Here is an 18,394-nt window from a genome sequence, read left to right on the forward strand (position 1 = left end):
TGTGTTAGAGGGCTTTCATGGCAGAAAGCCTCAGAAGGCATGAATTTTCGTAAATAAATACAGTGGTCATTAATTATCATTAACTGCTAGTTCTATTTTACTCTAATGACAGTTTTCTTGGGATTTCAGAATATCACTTGTTGATTATGTATTTGAACAGTTGATAACATAGCAGAACTCTGTACTTCTCACAGGAATAAAATTACACTCTGCCCCTTATATAAAGAGGTGTGAGCGTGTGTGTGTGCACGCACAGCCAATTTATTAGTTTAGGCATGGTTTATCAGCAAAATTGGTGCTTCTGCATTTCTACTTCGTGGCAAATCCCAGCTCCCTTAAAGACATTCTAGATGCATGAAGGGAACAGGAACCAAAAATACCATCTCTTCATCTATTTCCTCTTGCTTGTTTTTAATGGAAACTACAAAATTAATTAATGTTTAGTTTGTGAATGATTAAGAGTGTCAGTGAGAGAAATTGACCAACGCAGCATGTCTGTTTTCCATTAAGATGAAGGCTAAAGTCATTAGGAGTTTGAGCCAGAAAAGTGGAAGGAGCATTTGTCAATTAAATGACTGGTGTTATGACTGCTGCTCCTTAGGCAGAGTCAGACTGCTAAACTGCATTTCTTCTGGTAACAGTGGTTGCTGTCCATGAATCAGTTATGGCTCAGTCTTCATGGATGACAACCCACAGCTGTTCCTAAGTCATGCAGAGTGGGAACATGTGTGCTCCTTGGCTGGTGCTAATGGTGGAAAGGAGTGTACAGGCTCCTTGCTGTCTTTTATCACCTTTTGCCACCTCTACTCTGCCCTTTTGCCTCTGTCTTGCATTAAATTCCATCCTCACTTAAGAGATTGTGTTCAGAAAAGAGACATCTGAGAAGTTGTGGTGTGACCGCATATTACATTATAGTCGATGACATACTATTAGTTCAGTCTCCTCTGCAGGAATAGTGTTACATAAACTAAAAATACATGGATGTGTGTATTACAGTCAACAAAATTTTATATTTCAAGCTGTACTTGTTGGTCTGCACCCATCTGCAAGCCTGTTTTTTGCCTTATCTTGTGCTCTTATATGTACAACAGTGCTAACAGTGTATCAAATCTGTGTTTGAGACAAGTGAAATATACCACATGCTTACTTTTACCAATCAGTCATAATCTATCTGAAGCTACAAACTGATGAGATGCTAGTGCCTTAAGTAATAAAAACTTTGCATCATGGAGAAGAAGAGTTTTTGTTTTAATTTTAACACTGTACTTCCTATATTCATTTTCAACATAGAATTGAGTTTCCCCAAGTTGTACTTGCTAAATAAATAATTAATGATCTATAGTCAAAAATGATCTAATGTCAAAAAACTCTGCTTGGTTCCCTTCTGGTTTAGGTTACATGAGGTAGAAAATTAATTGTAAATAATGTGTTACTCTCTTCTAAATTTTTTTTCTGTTGTGCATGTTTTGATATATTAAACTGCATTATCCTCTTAGGAAGCTGCTCTAGGAAAACTTCTAGGAATTCACATGACAATTGGGCACTGCAGACTATGCAAGCTGCCTGAAGCCAGGGATCACAAGAAGTGACATGAATATGACAAATTTCCAAATTCCATGAAGCATTTCAAATTAAGAGTTCCCAGATGTTTTACTCCTTTGTTCTGTTGCTCTTGGAGGAGCTAGATGCTTTAACGAGTTTCTTTTCATGGCACCGAAGTTGACCTCTGCTTCTATTGTTTAATAGCATTTTCAGCTTTATACAACATCTAACCTTACTAAGTCTCTTTTCAGTTCTTTTTTGTGAATGTTAAAACCACAGGAGATTCCACACCTTCTGCTTTTAAGGTTTATGTTGTGCTTTTTGTATTTGGAGTGCGTATTTCAAATTTCCCTAACGCTGAGTATTATTTGAGAAGTGGCAAGATAGCTGAGTGACATAGATATTTAAAAAAATCTGTGTTTTGAAGTAATTTTAGCTAGAAGTTTTCTTGGGAACAGTCTTGCAGTTTCAAAGCAAGCTTAAGAATTCCTTTTTCACCTTTGTTTGACATGGCAACAAACTATGTGATTTAAGGGAGACCATCCATCTTGTAATATATGCTGGTTCTCCTGTCTCGTATAGTTGCTTCCACTGTCTTTGGTTTTGGTTTCCTTGGCTGTAAAGAATGTTACATATTGATTGATTGCAGCTTACAAAATTTATATAAAATCTGTTGTAAATAGTAGAAGAAAAGTACTGTTGGCTAGGTGGGAACAGTAGTCTTTGATACTGGCTAATTGAGTTTGGTTGTGGGGTATTTGTTTTCTTTTTATTTTAACTCTCAGTATATCCTACTAATGAGTGGAAACTTTCATATCCGCCCTGCCACATGCATAGGATCTAACACCATGTATTTCTGCAAGAAGTATGACACAATAGGAGCAGATTTGTGGAGTGTAACTGTTAGTGTTGAGGACCTGATATCCACCCTATAGGTATTTGGGGTTTTTCCTTTGGGCTTGCTGTAATCTGGTCCCATGGACTGAATGGTGACTGCTCTTTAAGTGCACTAGTTTCATGCCTGGAGCACACTTTAAAGGTTAGTTTCATTTGAAAGAATCAAGTTTGCTCACTGTGTTCTGCAGTGTGGGTTACAGAGGACTGTCAAGAAAAGCAGGCTCCTGATCCACATTAAAACATTAAGACTGACACACCCTACATCTATTACAAGTTAACCTATAGAGCCATGGATCTTTTGATGTAAAGTGAAATTGCTCCTACTTTAAGTGCTGAAAGGCTCCAGTTTGAATGGCTGTGTCAGCCAGGATGACCACCATATACAAACAAGGTTTTTGATACAAAATCCAAACTAAAGGATAGCTCATTAGTGGCTCTAGCTTAAAATGGCTCTAGCTTAAAGGAACAGAATAAGACACTACAGTTGCTTGTTTGTTGTAGTTAAATCTCTTTAACCGCTAACAATGTTTGACTAATTTCCTTAGGAGTAAAAGTTTTTTGAAATCGTAATGGTTTTTGTTGGCTTAAAGAAAAGCTTTTCAGTCTAACATGTAAGCTCTGTACAATAAGGTGGCACTAGATTTCTGTATAGAACTCACTACGGAGTTGCCCCTAGCAACATAACATAATTAATTGCAGAATTATAAATTACTAGAGCTAAAAGAGTAAAGAATAAAACTATTATACTAGAAGTCTACTCTGATCTGGTTTTATGCTAACCTTTGGAAACCTTTTCTGATGGTTGCAGGCGGCACTCCATATTTCAGTATGGACCGGTTTGAAGATGTATCAGATGGTGAAGTGGATCATGCTTTCTTTGACAGTGATTTTGAGGAAGAGAAAAAGAAAGCTGAAGAAAATGGTGAATGTACAGTGAAAGGAAGTACAAAGGCAGCTCTTGCAGACCCTGATTTGGTTTCTAATTCAAAGGATGCAAAGCTTTGTGAGGAGGAAAGTGAAGAAAAGCAGAAAGATTTGCAGAAGGATCAGTCCCTAGAAAATAGCACAGATCACCTTGGAGATGCTTCATCTTTGTCACTTTCTCCAGTTGTGGAGAATGCAGGTACATCTGGAGTGACATCTGCAGCAAGTAGGGAAACACAAGAGAATGCTCCTGCTGGAATCCCCAAAATAGTTAAAGAAGGTGAAGAAGATTATTATACAGATGAAGAAGATAGTAGTGATGATGGAAAAAAACAGAAGGTTAGACCAAAGTCAGCTAAGCAGTCAAACAACATAAAAAAGGCTAGCAAAAAATATACTAATATCAGCTCTTCCTCCTCTTCTTCTTCCTCTTCCTCCTCATCGTCAAGCTCAGATACAGATTGTTCTGATACAGATTCTGATAGCTGTTTATCAGATTCATCTCATTCTTCCTCAAGGAGGAATGCTTGTAGGAATGCTCTTCTGTCTCCAAAACAAAAATTTAAGTCAGCAATGAAATTAGCAGAAGGAAAACCAAAGCTTGGTGACTACTTGGAGGAGTCTGAAGACACAGTGACTGACGTAACACCTCTGTCAACTCCAGACATCAGTCCTATCCAGTCTTTCGAACTTGCAGCATCAAATGATAAGAAACTAAAAATAAAAAGACAGGAAAATGTGAACCAAGAATTATATGGTAATTTTGAAGAATTTAGGCACAACACAAAATTTGTAAAACCCATGGGGCTGGGAAATCCAATCTTATATCTGTATTTTTTTTCATTAGATTCCGAGTCTGATCGCAGATATAATCGAAAAGTCCTGCATGATGCCATGGACCTGAATCAGCTTTTGAAAGGTGACTTCTAAATTTTCTTTTTACAAATTATGACCTCTGTACATTGTTGAGAACAGTTGAGTTCTAATAGAAGAGAATGAGGTTTTAATGTGCCACACATTTTTATAACTGGTTTGTGATTAAGCTGTGTTGATCTAATTCTTTGAATTCTTATGTATGTAAATAGTACTGATTCTACAGTGGAAAGAAGCAGCATGTGTATGAGCGTGTGTTGGTATGCATATACCCAGAGTAAGATATACAGATGGGGTGAATCTCATAATAAGATTTGATATATTAACAAATCGAATAATAAAACTGCACATGCATTTTCAGAAATCAAGGTTTATTGCATTATGCCACAATTTACTATCTAAATTAAAACACCAACCTCTGATAAAATGCTGGATTATCGGCATTCACAATTGAAAGGCAGTCAAACACTACATTGCATATTCATATATTTAAACTTCTGGTACCTTTTGGATAATGAAACGGAATTATTTGAAATTCTTTTTCTGAACTAAGCGTCTGCCTTCTAAAATACCATACAGTTGATTAAAGGTATTTTAAAGAGAAAAATAACAGATAATCTTTACTAGAACTTGAGTGGCTGCTTCTTGCCAATAGATTTAATAAATCTTAATAATGAAGTCTGAGAGAGAGCGCTTGGTGTCTCTTTCATTGCATTCATTGGAAAACTTAATTGTATAGGATGAGAATGCACTGGATGACCTCATGTGTGTATTTTAAGGGCTACACAGTGCTTTTGTGCTTATTTTCATGGCCCAGAGTTTTCAGTAGTAAAATCTATAAAATAAAAGAGGCTTGGCTCAAGAAATCTGCTGACCTAAGGTGAGGAAAGCTTCTTACAGTCCACGTCTGGTACATTTCAACTGGAGTTTGCTGTATTGTGATAGATACGGCATGACTAAACCTGCGTGTGTCCTCTTTCTTCGCTTTGTACCTTGCCAGACTGAGCCTATAGTGAGTAAGGATTCAAAATATATTGTATGAATCATTTAACTTTCCTATGAATAGAAATGAGGATTTTACTTGTATGGAACTTCTTCTGATAGTAAGAAAAGCAGAGCTAGCCGTCAAGAAAGGTAGAGCTGATTCTCCTCTCTGACAGTCCTTGTGCTGCAGCAACTCTTTCATACTAGAAAAGGCTCCAACCACTTGTCAGAACATGTCGTTAGAAGATTTGTTGCTAGGCAATTGAAATTATGATGTCCTACATCTTTATTTGTTCCCTGATAGCAAGAAGCTATTTAATAACTGGTGATTATGGAAGGATTCATCTCATCCCTAAAACAAATGGGTATTATAGCTCAGAGTAAGTATTCTCAGAGATGAATCTCTGATTGGAGGGGGGGTAGTTTTTTCCCAAAACTGGAAAACAATTCTAAGTAACAATAACCAAGACTGAGTAATGAGAAGTGGAATTCATATAGTCTGGCAGCTAATGTTCCTGATTAACATGCATATTACTCCCAAGTGCTTCTCTAAATTGGCAAGCGCAACATAGCTTAATTACTTTGGGTATTTTGAAGTTTAAATGGGGCAGGATTATTAATGGAAGTAACTAGTCTGGGAAAATAGGAGCTAATCTTATTCTGAGTTACTGCTTCCAGGTTTTTCCATACTCATTTAAAAAAAAAAAAATAAATTGCAAATCATTCCCACCCCAGTCTGCATTAAGTTCATCAGAACTGCATGGGCATGAATATTGCTTCAAGTGAGAACAATATAAGCCCAGACTTGAGTCCATGAAAGGGTATTTAAATGATCATCAGGATGTATCACATTTGGTTTTAAGTTATAATATCCTTCCAGTAATCTATACTGGTGAAGCATTTAGTTTAAAAATTTTGTCAAATATGCTTGTTATATAGCTGGGCCTAAGCATTTACAGCAGTTATGTGAGTTTAATTTCCAAAGGTCCTCAGAAACTTGCAGAATTTCAACATGATCTATTACTGGGTTGTTTTTAGGGGGCTTGCAGTAATTAATTTTGTACAATTCTATGCACTGGTAATGTGAACACTTGGGAAGACTAGAATCTCTTCTATTAAAAAAGAATCACAAGAACAAAGAAAGGGAAGAAATCTGTTAAAAGCGCATGGTATTCAAAGAACAAGTTTTGGACTAGAACAAGAGTCTGGTTATTAAGCAACAAGATAGCTTGTGTAGCTTAAAATAGAATTCATTTGAAGCATTTAGAAAAGATGTTGCAGTTAAAAAGGAATTTAAGTAGTTTTTCCTCTATATTGTAGGCCCTTGATATATATTTGTGCTCATATTGCAAACTATTAATTTTTATAAGCGTTTAAAAAAAACATATTTAGATAAAAAAATTGATCATGCCCTTACATCTCCTAAAGCTATGCTTGTTCTTGATAGAAGCCAAATCTTAAATTATGCTATTCTGAATAATTTAAAATCTCACAAATAACATAATTTTAGTTGGAAATCTCGTAGTCTCTATGCTGCGTATTGCATTTTGAATGCTTTTTAGGTGGGTATTGCTGTGCGGCTTTATCACTGATTTTAGAAATACTCTTTAGTGACCAGAACTCTGAACAAGAGACTGATAAAGATATGTGATAATACTCAGTTACTACATCTGAAAGTTGTCATTGTATGTATGCTGTTCCTGAAGTGAGCATTACCAGGAACTGCAACTTGCCTTGCAGCCTCCCTTCACCCTATGGAAAATAACTGAACTAGTTTTAGTCAGAATGGCAGAAATCTACTTGGTAACAGTAGCTGGAGGCAAAGTGAAGATTATGCTTGAAAACTGGAGAGAAGCAGGTACTGAACGTTGCCGAAGACAAAGCATATGAAAGTAGTCCTTATACTGGCATTTATTAGACAGGAACTGAGCCGTGTTTCAAAGGGAAGGAAGAAGTACAATAAAATGTGCAGTTTCCAGAACCTGCAGGTTGTATAGCTGTATTGGCATGGCTTTGCATGCATGCTGATGTAGGAGGGACATGTGAACCGTAGAGCAATCTTGAGAGCAGATGCAGCATGAAGGAAGACAGATAAACATATGCAGTGGAGAAATTGTGGAGCCCAGGTATCCGTAAGCTACCATGTTAAGGTAGGGGGTACACGCTCACACTGTTTCAGTTGTAAGGAGCCCGCAGTTTTCAGTGGGAACAATATCACTAGAAACTGCAGGCCATAGTGAAAGCAGAGATGGTGCAGGGTGGATGGATAAACTCAGAACTTCTTGGTTGATCTCTGTTGTTTGTTTCCAAATCAGTCCCGTGGCAGTGCCTGATGCTCAGTTCAGAGCGGCTTGGAGTTCAGGTGGAGGGAGCACCTCTCTGTAGCACCCTCCCTGAGTAGCACAGCCTGCCACACTCGCTCATACTGAAGCCCTGTGGCTGCAGAGCCTGGAGTACTAAAACCAGCATGGGTCATGTTACAGTCTAGGTCCATCTGGATCATGTTGTTCAAGTTACTTGACTTAGTGATTACTTATTAATTATTTCTGCATTGTGCATAAAAATTCTTGGGTTTATCTGTGATACTGTTTTGGTAGCTGTGAACTTCTGAGTTGTTTAAGGGATCAGGCCCAGCCAGCACGTGTTCATGAAAGGCAGGTCCTGCTTGACCAACCTGATCTCCTTCTATGACCGGGTGACCCGCCTAGTGGATGAGGGAAAGGCTGTGGGTGTTGTCTACCTGGACTTTAGTAAAGCCTTTGACACTGTCTCCCACAGTATTCTCCTGGAGAAGCTGGCGGCCCGTGGTTTAGACAGGTACACTCTTCGCTGGGTTAAAAACTGGCTGGACGGCCGAGCCCAGAGAGTCATGGTGAATGGAGCAAAATCCAGTTGGCGGCCGGTCACAAGCGGAGTCCCCCAGGGCTCAGTTTTGGGGCCGGTCTTGTTTAATATATTTATCGATGATCTGGATGAGGGGATTGAGTGCTCCCTCAGCAAGTTTGCAGATGACACCAAGTTGGGCGGGAGTGTTGATCTGCTCGAGGGTCGGAAGTCTCTGCAGAGGGATCTGGACAGGCTGGATCGATGGGCCCAGGCCAATTGTATGAGGTTCAACAAGGCCAAGTCCCGGGTCCTGCACTTGGGTCACCACAACCCCATGCAACGCTACAGGCTTGGGGATGAGTGGCTGGAAAGCTGCCCCGTGGAAAAGGACCTGGGGGTGATGGTCAACAGCCGGCTGAAGATGAGCCAGCAGTGTGCCCAGGTGGCCAAGAAGGCCAATGACATCCCGGCCTGTGTCAGAAACAGTGTGGCCAGCAGGAGCAGGGAGGTGATCGTGCCCCTGTACTCAGCACTGGTAAGGCCGCACCTCGAATCCTGTGTTCAGTTTTGGGCCCCTCACTACAAGAAGGACATTGAGGTGCTGGAGCGTGTCCAGAGAAGGGCAATGAAGCTGGTGAGGGGTCTGGAGCACAAGTCTGATGAGGAGCGGCTGAGGGAACTGGGGTTGTTCAGTCTGCAGAAGAGGAGGCTGAGGGGAGACCTCATGGCTCTCTACAGCTACCTGAAAGGGGGTTGCAGAGAGGTGGGTGTTGGTCTCTTCTCCCAAGTGACGAGCGACAGGACAAGAGGAAATGGCCTCAAGTTGCGCCAGGGGAGGTTTAGGCTGGATATTAGGAAAAACTTCTTTACTGAGAGAGTGGTGAGACACTGGAATAAGCTGCCCAGGGACGTGGTGGAGTCGCCCTCCTTGGAGGTGTTCAAGGAACGTGTGGACGAGGCATTGTAGAACATGGCTTAGTGGGCATAGTGGTGTTGGGTTGATGGTTGGACTTGGTGATCTTACAGGTCTTTTCCAACCTTAGTGATTGTGTGATTCTTGCTAGTGGTTTTCACTTCTGTTCATGAAAATCACTTGCCGTTTGGGTGGCATGCTTATTTAAAATGTATATAAATGCTAAATATATGACACTTGAATCCTCTCATTTTTACAGACATACAAGTCAATGTTTAGGAGGCTTACATCATTTCAATACAATGCTAAGACTGATGTCATGTAGCTGTTGTCATTATGGTGTATGACTGTAAGAACTATTGTAGCACTGTGGAGTCAGACAGCCACACTACTTAGGAATTTAAATACCTTATCAGTGTGGCCAAGAACATAGGTACTCACAACTTCAGTTATACAAATTTAGTAGGGTTTATATTTTACAGACCTCTCTTCACTCTTTACCACTCTTTTTTCCACCACCTGTATGGAAAAATATATAGGTGTGATTATAATTTTTCAGGTAGAAATACAGTTCTTCAGTTGTTTCATGATGTTATATAGATTTTTGTATGTAATTCTTCTGTGAGTCAATGCTGTTTCCATTTTGCTATAAAGCTTAAAGATCTTTCAGAAAATGAAAATAATAACTAACTCAGAGCAATATTCAAAACCCATAATAATAAATGTCAGAGTTATCTCCTCTGCTGTACTCTTGAGTAATCAGAACACAAAAAGAGAATTAAATATGCCAATGCAAAGAAACAGATTGTCAAAAATTGGTTTTGGAAGTGCTTTCATAAAGCTTCATGTTAGAAAGCTGGAAATAAAAAAATGGAAATTTTTCTGATGCTGTTTTGCTTGATCCTTTGTCTTGATCCAGTGTCCTGTGTAATTTTAACAAATTGAGGTTATGCAGATAAAGAGATGGGTTAAGCATACAGGTGTGAACTAAGCACTCATCCATTTCCATCCCATTATGCTACAGAGTTGCTCTCTGTCTTTAGACAAGTCTCTTGATTTCTGTAGTTCAGAATACAGAATTGTAAGCTGAAAATGCTGTGTATTTATCTGAATTTATATTGGGTATCAATACAGTAGTAATGGGATTGCACAAGGTATATAGAGTGCTAAAGAACTTAGCCCTTTTTATTTTCTTCTCTGTAAAATGGGGTTGATACCTGCTTATTTTACAGAAGTGTCTTTGAGAATTAGTCTGTAAATCCATGGTATTAGCTATTATTAACTTGAGGAGGTGGTGTGATGGGGTAAGTAGGACAGTGGGCCACAGGCTGAAGACCTGAATTCTGTCCTTGAAGCTCTCACTGACCTATATGCTCTCTGATAAATCTTTTTGCCTCTTCTATGCCTTAGATTTTCTATTGTAAAATAGTCAGAGCTCACTTGGTGAAAAGCACTGTGATATAAATATCATTATTATGGAAGTAAAAGCTCTGTGTTAATGAATAAAAGCTATTGTAGAAAACTAAATAGCAGCTTCAACTGAACATGTAGCAATTGCTTTAACTTTTTTTTTTGCTATAATTTGTCACTCAGGAAATAGAATTAGTTTTTTATAACTGAAATTTTCTCCTCTTAGGGCTATGTCATTTGTGTGCTTATTCATGGTGAACTAGTATATTTGTAGAATAACTGTTAAACAATATCTAAATTTAAAGTGGACTCTTAAATACATACATAACACCCAAACTCTACAGTTGAACTAAACATCTAGCTTTTTCACTGTTTAGTTTGTATGTTCATAGTTTGAACTAATTGTGTGTGTATGTGTATACATATGCATTGTTTTCGCAGGTCTAGTAACTCATGTTGAGGTAGCAGAGCAATTATCAGCTTATTCTTATATTTAGAGTTTGAAAACAGATTGAAAATCTTTAAGATTGTAAAGAGATCCAGACTTTCCCAACATCCATAAGAAAATGCATCATTTTAGGAAAACAAAATTCTGTACCTGTAAGGTGTCCGTTGTCTTTCTCATGACATCAAGAAATAACTAGCAGCCCTACTTAAGCATATGTAAATAGGGAATATTTATACTTGAAAAGCATATTCTTCTTTTCTTAAGAAAACATCAAATCACAATTTCTCCAAAATCCTATTCAAAGAGTTCTGTGACATGAAGTAATGGATATTCTAGGAAATACTTGTTTAGAGGTACTACAGGGAAATAGTTTTAGATTGAAACTATTAAACATTGATGAAGAAATGTGATTTAATCCTTTTGTATGTTACAGATGTGGTAGTGGAGCAGTATAAAACAAAACACCAGGCAAACTCAAAAGTGTAAGGACTGAAGCAGTTTAATGCATTTTCCTCCACTGGGATTGCAACAGATACACTGAAGCATGCCTGATTTTAATTTTAACCTCAATGCCATTAGGACAGCTGTGTCATCCTGTCCTAATGCATTTGACATGCTAATTTTCATGTGTATTTTATATAAGGTTTGGCCTTTCGCACTCTGCAAGGTCATTTCAATGCTTGCAAATTGAAAGCAATAAACTACTTGTTTATTGCTTAAAAGAAAGTCAGGTATCTCTCCATGGAAACGAGCTTTCATAGAAATCCTGCGAATACCAGAGAATTTTCTTTTCCTGCTTACCAGTAAATGAGACGTAGACTGCACACTGTGCAAGTCTATGCAAATGCTGGTGCTTTTTTATCCCCCTCCCCCAAATTACTGATTTATGCTGTGGCTGACAATGAAGTGGTAAGTAGGTATTTAGTTAAATTACTTGTTACCCACTGATAGAGTGTGAAGCTACAGGTAAATAATATTTAATTGTTCCAAGACTTATAAACTCTTCAGAACCTTAAATCAGAACCTTCAGCTGTAGTTTTGCCTCACGTTGTCCTTGACCACTGCAAAAATAGTCAGATAAACCAAACAGTTATGTATTGTGATTAAAGAGTAGTGTGGGTACATTGTTGAATAAATCGTTGAAATAATTTTGAAACTCAAATATTTGATTTATATTACACTAACTCTGCCTGAAATATTTAATAGCATTTAGAATAAATACATTCACCTGTTACGTGGGATCTTGATTCTTTTTTTGTTTATTGATGGTGAATTTTCCCTGGTTTTGTAGGCTTGTGCTGACCTCACTTAGACAACTACTGCCTTTGCCATGAAAGCAATGTTGTTGTCAGTGAATGTTGAAGTGCATTCAATGCAAATTGGACATACATACCTGCTGTGGATTACCTAATTTTCTGTCATAGTAAGCGTGACGAGAATAGGAATATGATGCTGTGTAAATGGTGCTTTGCAGAATGCAGGTTGGACAGATTTTCAGTCAGGTAATCTTGGAAGTAGTGGAAATTATTACTGCTGATTTGAAGTTCAGAGATCAGAAGCCTCATTCTGGACCATGGAAATAGTGTCACCCCTGCTTCAGGAAGACTTGCAGAACCTTTTGCTCACTTCTTCATTAGATTGCTATTGTGGTTTATTTGAGCATCGTTTAAGGAGTAGTGATTTCATGGATGTCTCCTGCCTTCTGCTTGTTTTGTTAGGAACAAGCACTTACCCTGTAGCATTAGCAATCCTCTTTCAGTAACTGACACAGTATGCATTCTGTTGCTTGTCTTTTTTCTACCGAACTTTAAACTCTTAGTTGCAGAGTTCCTAAGCAGAACAATGTTGCATTTGCTGTGATTTAGAAAAAGGTTATGGATAGGCTTCAGTCAGTTACAGTTTGTTTTGAAGTGGTGTTTGCAGCTTAAATTCTTCCTTAACATAGATTTTAACTAAGTAAAACACAACTCTTAATTTATTAACTTACCAGCTTGAAGAACAACATACCAACTACTTTTAATGTGTTATCTCATCCAATGCCTTGGTGTATTGCAGCACTGTTGCTGCAAAGAGCTACTTGTGAGATTTCAGGTGTGGTTCTTAGGTGATACAGAAGGCTAACTATAAAAAGATCAGCTGAGGAACTGAAGAAACTAGTGAGGAACTGGAGAGTTTTTGATTGATCTTTTCACCCCATCCCCTTGAAGAAAACTTGCTGCTGCACATGTTGTATTGGGTCTGAACTTTTGGTACAAAATTAATGAGTCTTCAGTAATTCAACAACGTGTCAAGAGATTAGTTTCTGGGTTTTGGCAGTCGTCTTCTGCTCAGGCTTCACTGAGTAACTTCACAGCAGAACCTTCATGGTGATCTTAACAATTCTTTCACTTTATTCCTATGTTTCTTTTGAGTTGTGATAAATTTGATATTATCAGTGTTAGCAAGCCCTTAACCTCAAGAGTTGTCAGAAAGCTGTTGGCAGTAGTAAAGTCAGTTTCTGCATTAAGTATAAATAATAAAGAGGCTGAGAATGAACAGCATACTGAAGAAAGTGGGCTGGATTCTCTTTTCTGCCTTCTGCAGGTGGGAAAGGCTGTCTTTGTGGTGAGGTGATAAAAGGTGTGGATGAGGCATTGTAGAAGGAAAATATATTGAAAGGAAAAATACTTACGAGAGGCTAAGGAAAGGAGAAAGAAAGAAGAGATGAATGAAAAAAGAAAAGTCTGCGTGTTGGGGTGATGTGACTGAAGAAGCTGGAAGATGAGGGTAAAGATAGTCAGTAAAATTTTGTTGTGCTTTACTCACATATATAAGAAGTAGTATCTAGTAGAGCAATGCATGGAAAGGTACGTAGATATATATTCCCACTAACTGCCTGAGAGCTTCTGGGAAAATACCGGTGGTGTTTAATGCTGCAGAACGTGCATACCACTGCCCTCTAGGAGATCTGAGTGACCAAGTAACGCAGTGCTTGTTGAGCCCTGCGTGTAGCAGTTGCTGCAGGGCTCCTTGAATAGGTATTTCTAAAAGCATTTACTGGCTAGCACTGAGGGGAAAGGGAAAGGTGTTTGTACCATGTTATTGCTCTGTCTTTATTTTTTTCATCACAGCTGACAGGGGGTTTCCAGAAAAATGAGCAAGTCAGAAGATAAGTAATTACCTTGATGCTTATTTATCTCAAAGAATTTTTAATCTGTGTTTACTGGATATAGTTCATAGCTGCATCGTAAGGGTATACACTCTCCACCGAAGTATAGCCAGCTACCTTATAGAGAATGAAAACAATCATGTACCAGTGAAGACAAGAAGCCTGTATTTCTAATTAAAAATGTCCTTATTCAGAATGCCATTGCTTTAAATGGCATTGGACTAGTTCACACCTTTCACAGAAAGAAAAGAGCTGTTTGGAATTTGCACTGACAGTTACTCAGAAGCTTAAATGTCTCTTACAAGAGACTGCATCACCAATAGCATTGGTGCCACAAAGCTAGGTCAAGACTTCAGATGAACAACTGTTCTTTGCCACAACCTGATTTCTACTCTTGCATATGATGTGCAGTCTTGTTTAACCTGTGAGATGCTATGGATGTAAGGCAAAAGATGAAATTATCTTTCATAGCTTTGTAATAATACAATTATCAGTTGCGTAACATGATATGTAATAAATTTCATCTTCAGATGCTTGTTCCAATTACTTTCTTCCAACTGTGTCCTGCAGTGCTGGTTTTGCATGTTCCCATAAGGATATATTTAAATATTTTTTACTGAGAAGAATGCTGCAGCTTGATGTTACTGTGTGAATTGTGTGGCTCTAGTTATTTTCTGTGCATTTCTTTTTGTCCCTTGTAGGTGTATCCAGATGAGTCTCGTCCCAGGTTTGTCTCCTCAAATGATGTTGATGGCTGTACTAGTTTTCCCTTGAGAATAACTTACTAAATTGTAAAGATGATTTTCAAGCATTTATACTTTATTAACCTGTTGGTTGGCACACTTGGTCTGTACTATTTTGCATTGTGTCTTAGTTTTGAGGTGATTTGCATCTTCTTTTGACATATCAAAACAGTATTTGCTGATGTGGACATCCTCCCAGTTAGAGCTGCCTAGGGGCAGTTCTTGCCTATATTGACTAGTGTACTGATGGTACTAATTTCCAGAGGGATTTTGAAATTCATGAACTGTTTGGAATTTGAGTTCTGGATACTGTTTCTAAATTTTTGCAAGACAATAGCAGTATTTTCTTCCATCAATTCTGGAATAAACTCAGTTGAGATACTGCAAGAAAGATTTAATTTCATTTTGTTTTGAAGTAAGAACGCACTCACCATTCTTTGTTTTTAAGCTGCCTCAGACACCCGTCACCAAAAAATTGCTGATGTGGAAGTGTTTGCTGAGGAAATACTACTGCATGCCTGTTGTTTTTTTCTTTCTGCTTTTCTCAAAGCTTCTGCTTTGGATGCTTGTTTTGCTTTTGTGGGTCTTTTATGGGTAAGAGTGAGGGGTATCTTCTGGAGGCACTGTGATATTGGAGGAATATGGGGAATGGCTTGAGTTAAGGCCTCCCCGTCTGTGTCTCAGCTCTGAAAATCTGTTTGATCTAACGTGGTGCCGCCATTCCTGTACCATAGATAATGCAATGGTTTGATGGGGTAATACCATGACAGCAAAGCTCCTGAAGCAGTTGCCAGAAGATCTACTGCAGAGCTTTAGAAAGCAAAGGCTTAGAAATAGGTCAGTAGCAAAGCTCCAGTGGGACTATAATAAATACAGCTGGCTCTGGCTGAGAGTGAAGTTTTCCAGTTATTATCTGTTCTTGCAGTTGTGCAAGTCTGTCTGGCTGTGTATTTTTAAGTGTGCATTCTTTGTTCTTTTGTCTTGAAACCTTATATCCTGGTTTAATTTGTTGGGTTTTTACTGTTTTAAATTGCCAGGCCACAGTAATTTTTCTTCTGTTATATATACTCACTCATTTCTCTTCATCCATTAAATTTAATTTTCATCTTTCCCTTTGAAATTCCTGCTCCAACATGATGTAGGATTGCTTCAGGAGCAAAGGATCAACAAAATCACTTCAGGAAATACATTTTGTGTCTCTGAGTCATGCTTCCCCAGTGTCAGTTTTCTGTCTGAAACATCATTTCTGTTCTGCCTCTCAGCTGAGACAGATATTTTAGATATCTGTGGAGTAAAGTTTAGATCTCTTTCCATGTGCAAACATCTGAATATTAATTTATGGTTTAATTCTTGGTTCTGTAAGTTATTTCTAGTCCTGGCTTCCTGAAGCTGTGTTTTCTGTTGTTTGGAAAACTTCTCTGATACTTGCATTGGTGCCACAAGTGATACCACTGTGATGATGATTATGCTCAATGTTGCTTTAATGCTTTATAAGGGTACCCCCATTAGCATATACATAATTGCCTATGTTGATTGCTGGTACCATGGTAACTACAGTAAAAATATTTGAGGATTTAAGTCTGATTATATTGTGTCAATGTAGAAGTTCAGCAAGCATACTGGTAAAGGTGGAGATCAGGGGTGATCAGTCAAAGAGGGGATCAGGAATACTAACCATGCAGAAGAAATGACTGTGCACCTAATGCTGATTTATAGTCTGATTTCTAAATAACAGATCTATTCTCCACAAATGCTTATAGAGTGTCTGTGTGCATATTGCTGATTCTTTTGTATTGCTCAGTTGTTTGCTGCATCTGTTCAATTCCTCTGGATTACCAGTCATAAATGGGGAGGAGGGGGATTCTTAGTGTGAAGGAAACAGATGGGTTTTAACTAAGGCCAAAATTAGATTTTTATTTTTGTGGTGAAACTTGTGTGAAAACAATGTACTGAGGACAACTGAGCATCCCTGAAAAATTCTGAAATGCATAGATCTGGAATTCAGATGGGAGGAAGTGAAATGTACCGTGTTTTTTCAGGTCTGTAAATAAATCGTAATAATAGAATGCAAGATAGGTATTTGGTTTGGTTTTTTAATCAGAATATTTTACTTTTTGCCATTTTAAAGCTTTCCTACAGTTGGAGAAAAAAGAACAAAAATTAACCATTGATCAGCCATCTAGAGGAACAAGGAAAAATTATTCTTTCACAAATGAAGAAGTAAGACAGATTGATCGGGAAAACCAAAGGTTGCTAAAAGAACTGTCCAGGCAGTCTGCAAAGCCAAGAAGTACCACACTGAAGAAGTCATCTGTACCGCCTCCTAAATTGTACCACAGTGCCCTCAACAGGCAAAAGGAGCAGCAAAGAATTGAAAGAGAGAACCTGGTAAGTTTTGAGAACTGGTTTGGATCAGTATATTGAGAAGGACTGTTTGTTGTCAGGTGAACTACTGCTTAATACAAAACTGGTAAGGCAGCACTTGGAGCTTTACTACAGTAAGCCTGCAATGAATTTCCTTTACTATGCTGTTTGCGTAATTATTCATATGGGGTTTTGGGGGGAAAAAAGATGCTTTTTTCAGATGAAAATAGATTTTACTTTATGACTTTGCTCTACTTTAGTGTCATTCAATTTAAGAGGAGCAACCATTATTAACACACTCATAACTTTGGATAGCAGTCTAACTCTATTCATCCTGCTTCATGCATCATGATTACTAGGCTCTCAAGAACACAGCTGCAAAAATAAAACGATCAATGTGATAGCATCAAATCCATTATATTTGAAATACAGTGTGAATGTCAGTTTTAGGTTTTGACTCATTTTATAGCTATCAGTCTCTTTCAATACTGGTAGTGCTCTGCTTGTCACAGTATTTGAATGTAATGGCAATCACAATAATTTTAGTGGAAAACAGAAATTCAGACTCATTTATAAGGATATTGGCAGAGCTGTCAAATAACAAAAATACTGATTTGAATAAGACATTTTTAGTGATTGAATTGTTATACATGTAACGGTATTTTCGTATCTCCTAGTTGTTCATTAGTGTGTTTAAAAAAAGAGATAATATATAGCTAAAATATTTGGAAAATTTATAGTGGAAGTATTTTATTCACTTTTTTCATCTGTGCAAGTGTAGGTTGCAATTTGCTTTTGTATAGATAGACCAAGATATAGATTCAACATGGAGAAAGTCTAATTGACCTATTGTCATGTTTTAACCCCAGCCAGCGACTAAGCACCACACAGCTGCTCACTCACTCCTCCCCGAGTGAGGGGATGGAGGGGGGAAGACAATTGGAAGGGTAAAAGTGAGAAAACTCATGGGTTGAGATAAGAACAGTTTAATAATTGAAATAAAATAATAATAATAAATGGTAATGAAAAGGGAAATAACTGAGAGAAATAAAACCCAAGAGTAGACAAGAGATGTAAATCAGTTGCTCACCACCAAACGGACAATGCCCAGCCAGTCCCTGAGCAGTGGCCCCCCTGCCAACCTTCCCCCTAGTTTTATTGCTGAGCGTGACATCATATGGTATGGAATATCCCTTTGGTCAATTGGGGTCAGCTGTCCCACCTGTGTCCCCTCCCAGTTTCCTGTGCACCCCCAGCCTACTTGCTGGCTGGGCAGTGTGAAGAGCAGAAAAGGCCTTGACTTTGTAAGCACTGCTCAGCAG

At 38.2% G+C, this 18,394-nt stretch overlaps 1 protein-coding gene across 3 annotated transcripts in view; it reads left to right on the forward strand.

Moving 5' to 3' along the window:
• Positions 1–18,394, forward strand: part of CFAP97 (cilia and flagella associated protein 97) — a 37,419-nt gene that overhangs the window by 8,594 nt on the left and 10,431 nt on the right. For 2 of the 3 annotated variants that reach the window (XM_059817775.1, XM_059817774.1), the window contains exons 2-3: positions 3,248–4,282; positions 16,837–17,096. In XM_059817775.1, coding sequence (XP_059673758.1) covers positions 3,268–4,282; positions 16,837–17,096 — 1,275 coding nt within the window. In that variant the 5' untranslated portion in view covers positions 3,248–3,267. The remainder of the gene's footprint in view (positions 1–3,247; positions 4,283–16,836; positions 17,097–18,394) is intronic. The other variant, XM_059817776.1, reaches the window with a different exon arrangement.

This window comes from Gavia stellata, chromosome 5 (genome assembly GCF_030936135.1).
Source record: "Gavia stellata isolate bGavSte3 chromosome 5, bGavSte3.hap2, whole genome shotgun sequence".
In the NCBI taxonomy this organism is placed as follows: Eukaryota; Metazoa; Chordata; class Aves; order Gaviiformes; family Gaviidae; genus Gavia; species Gavia stellata.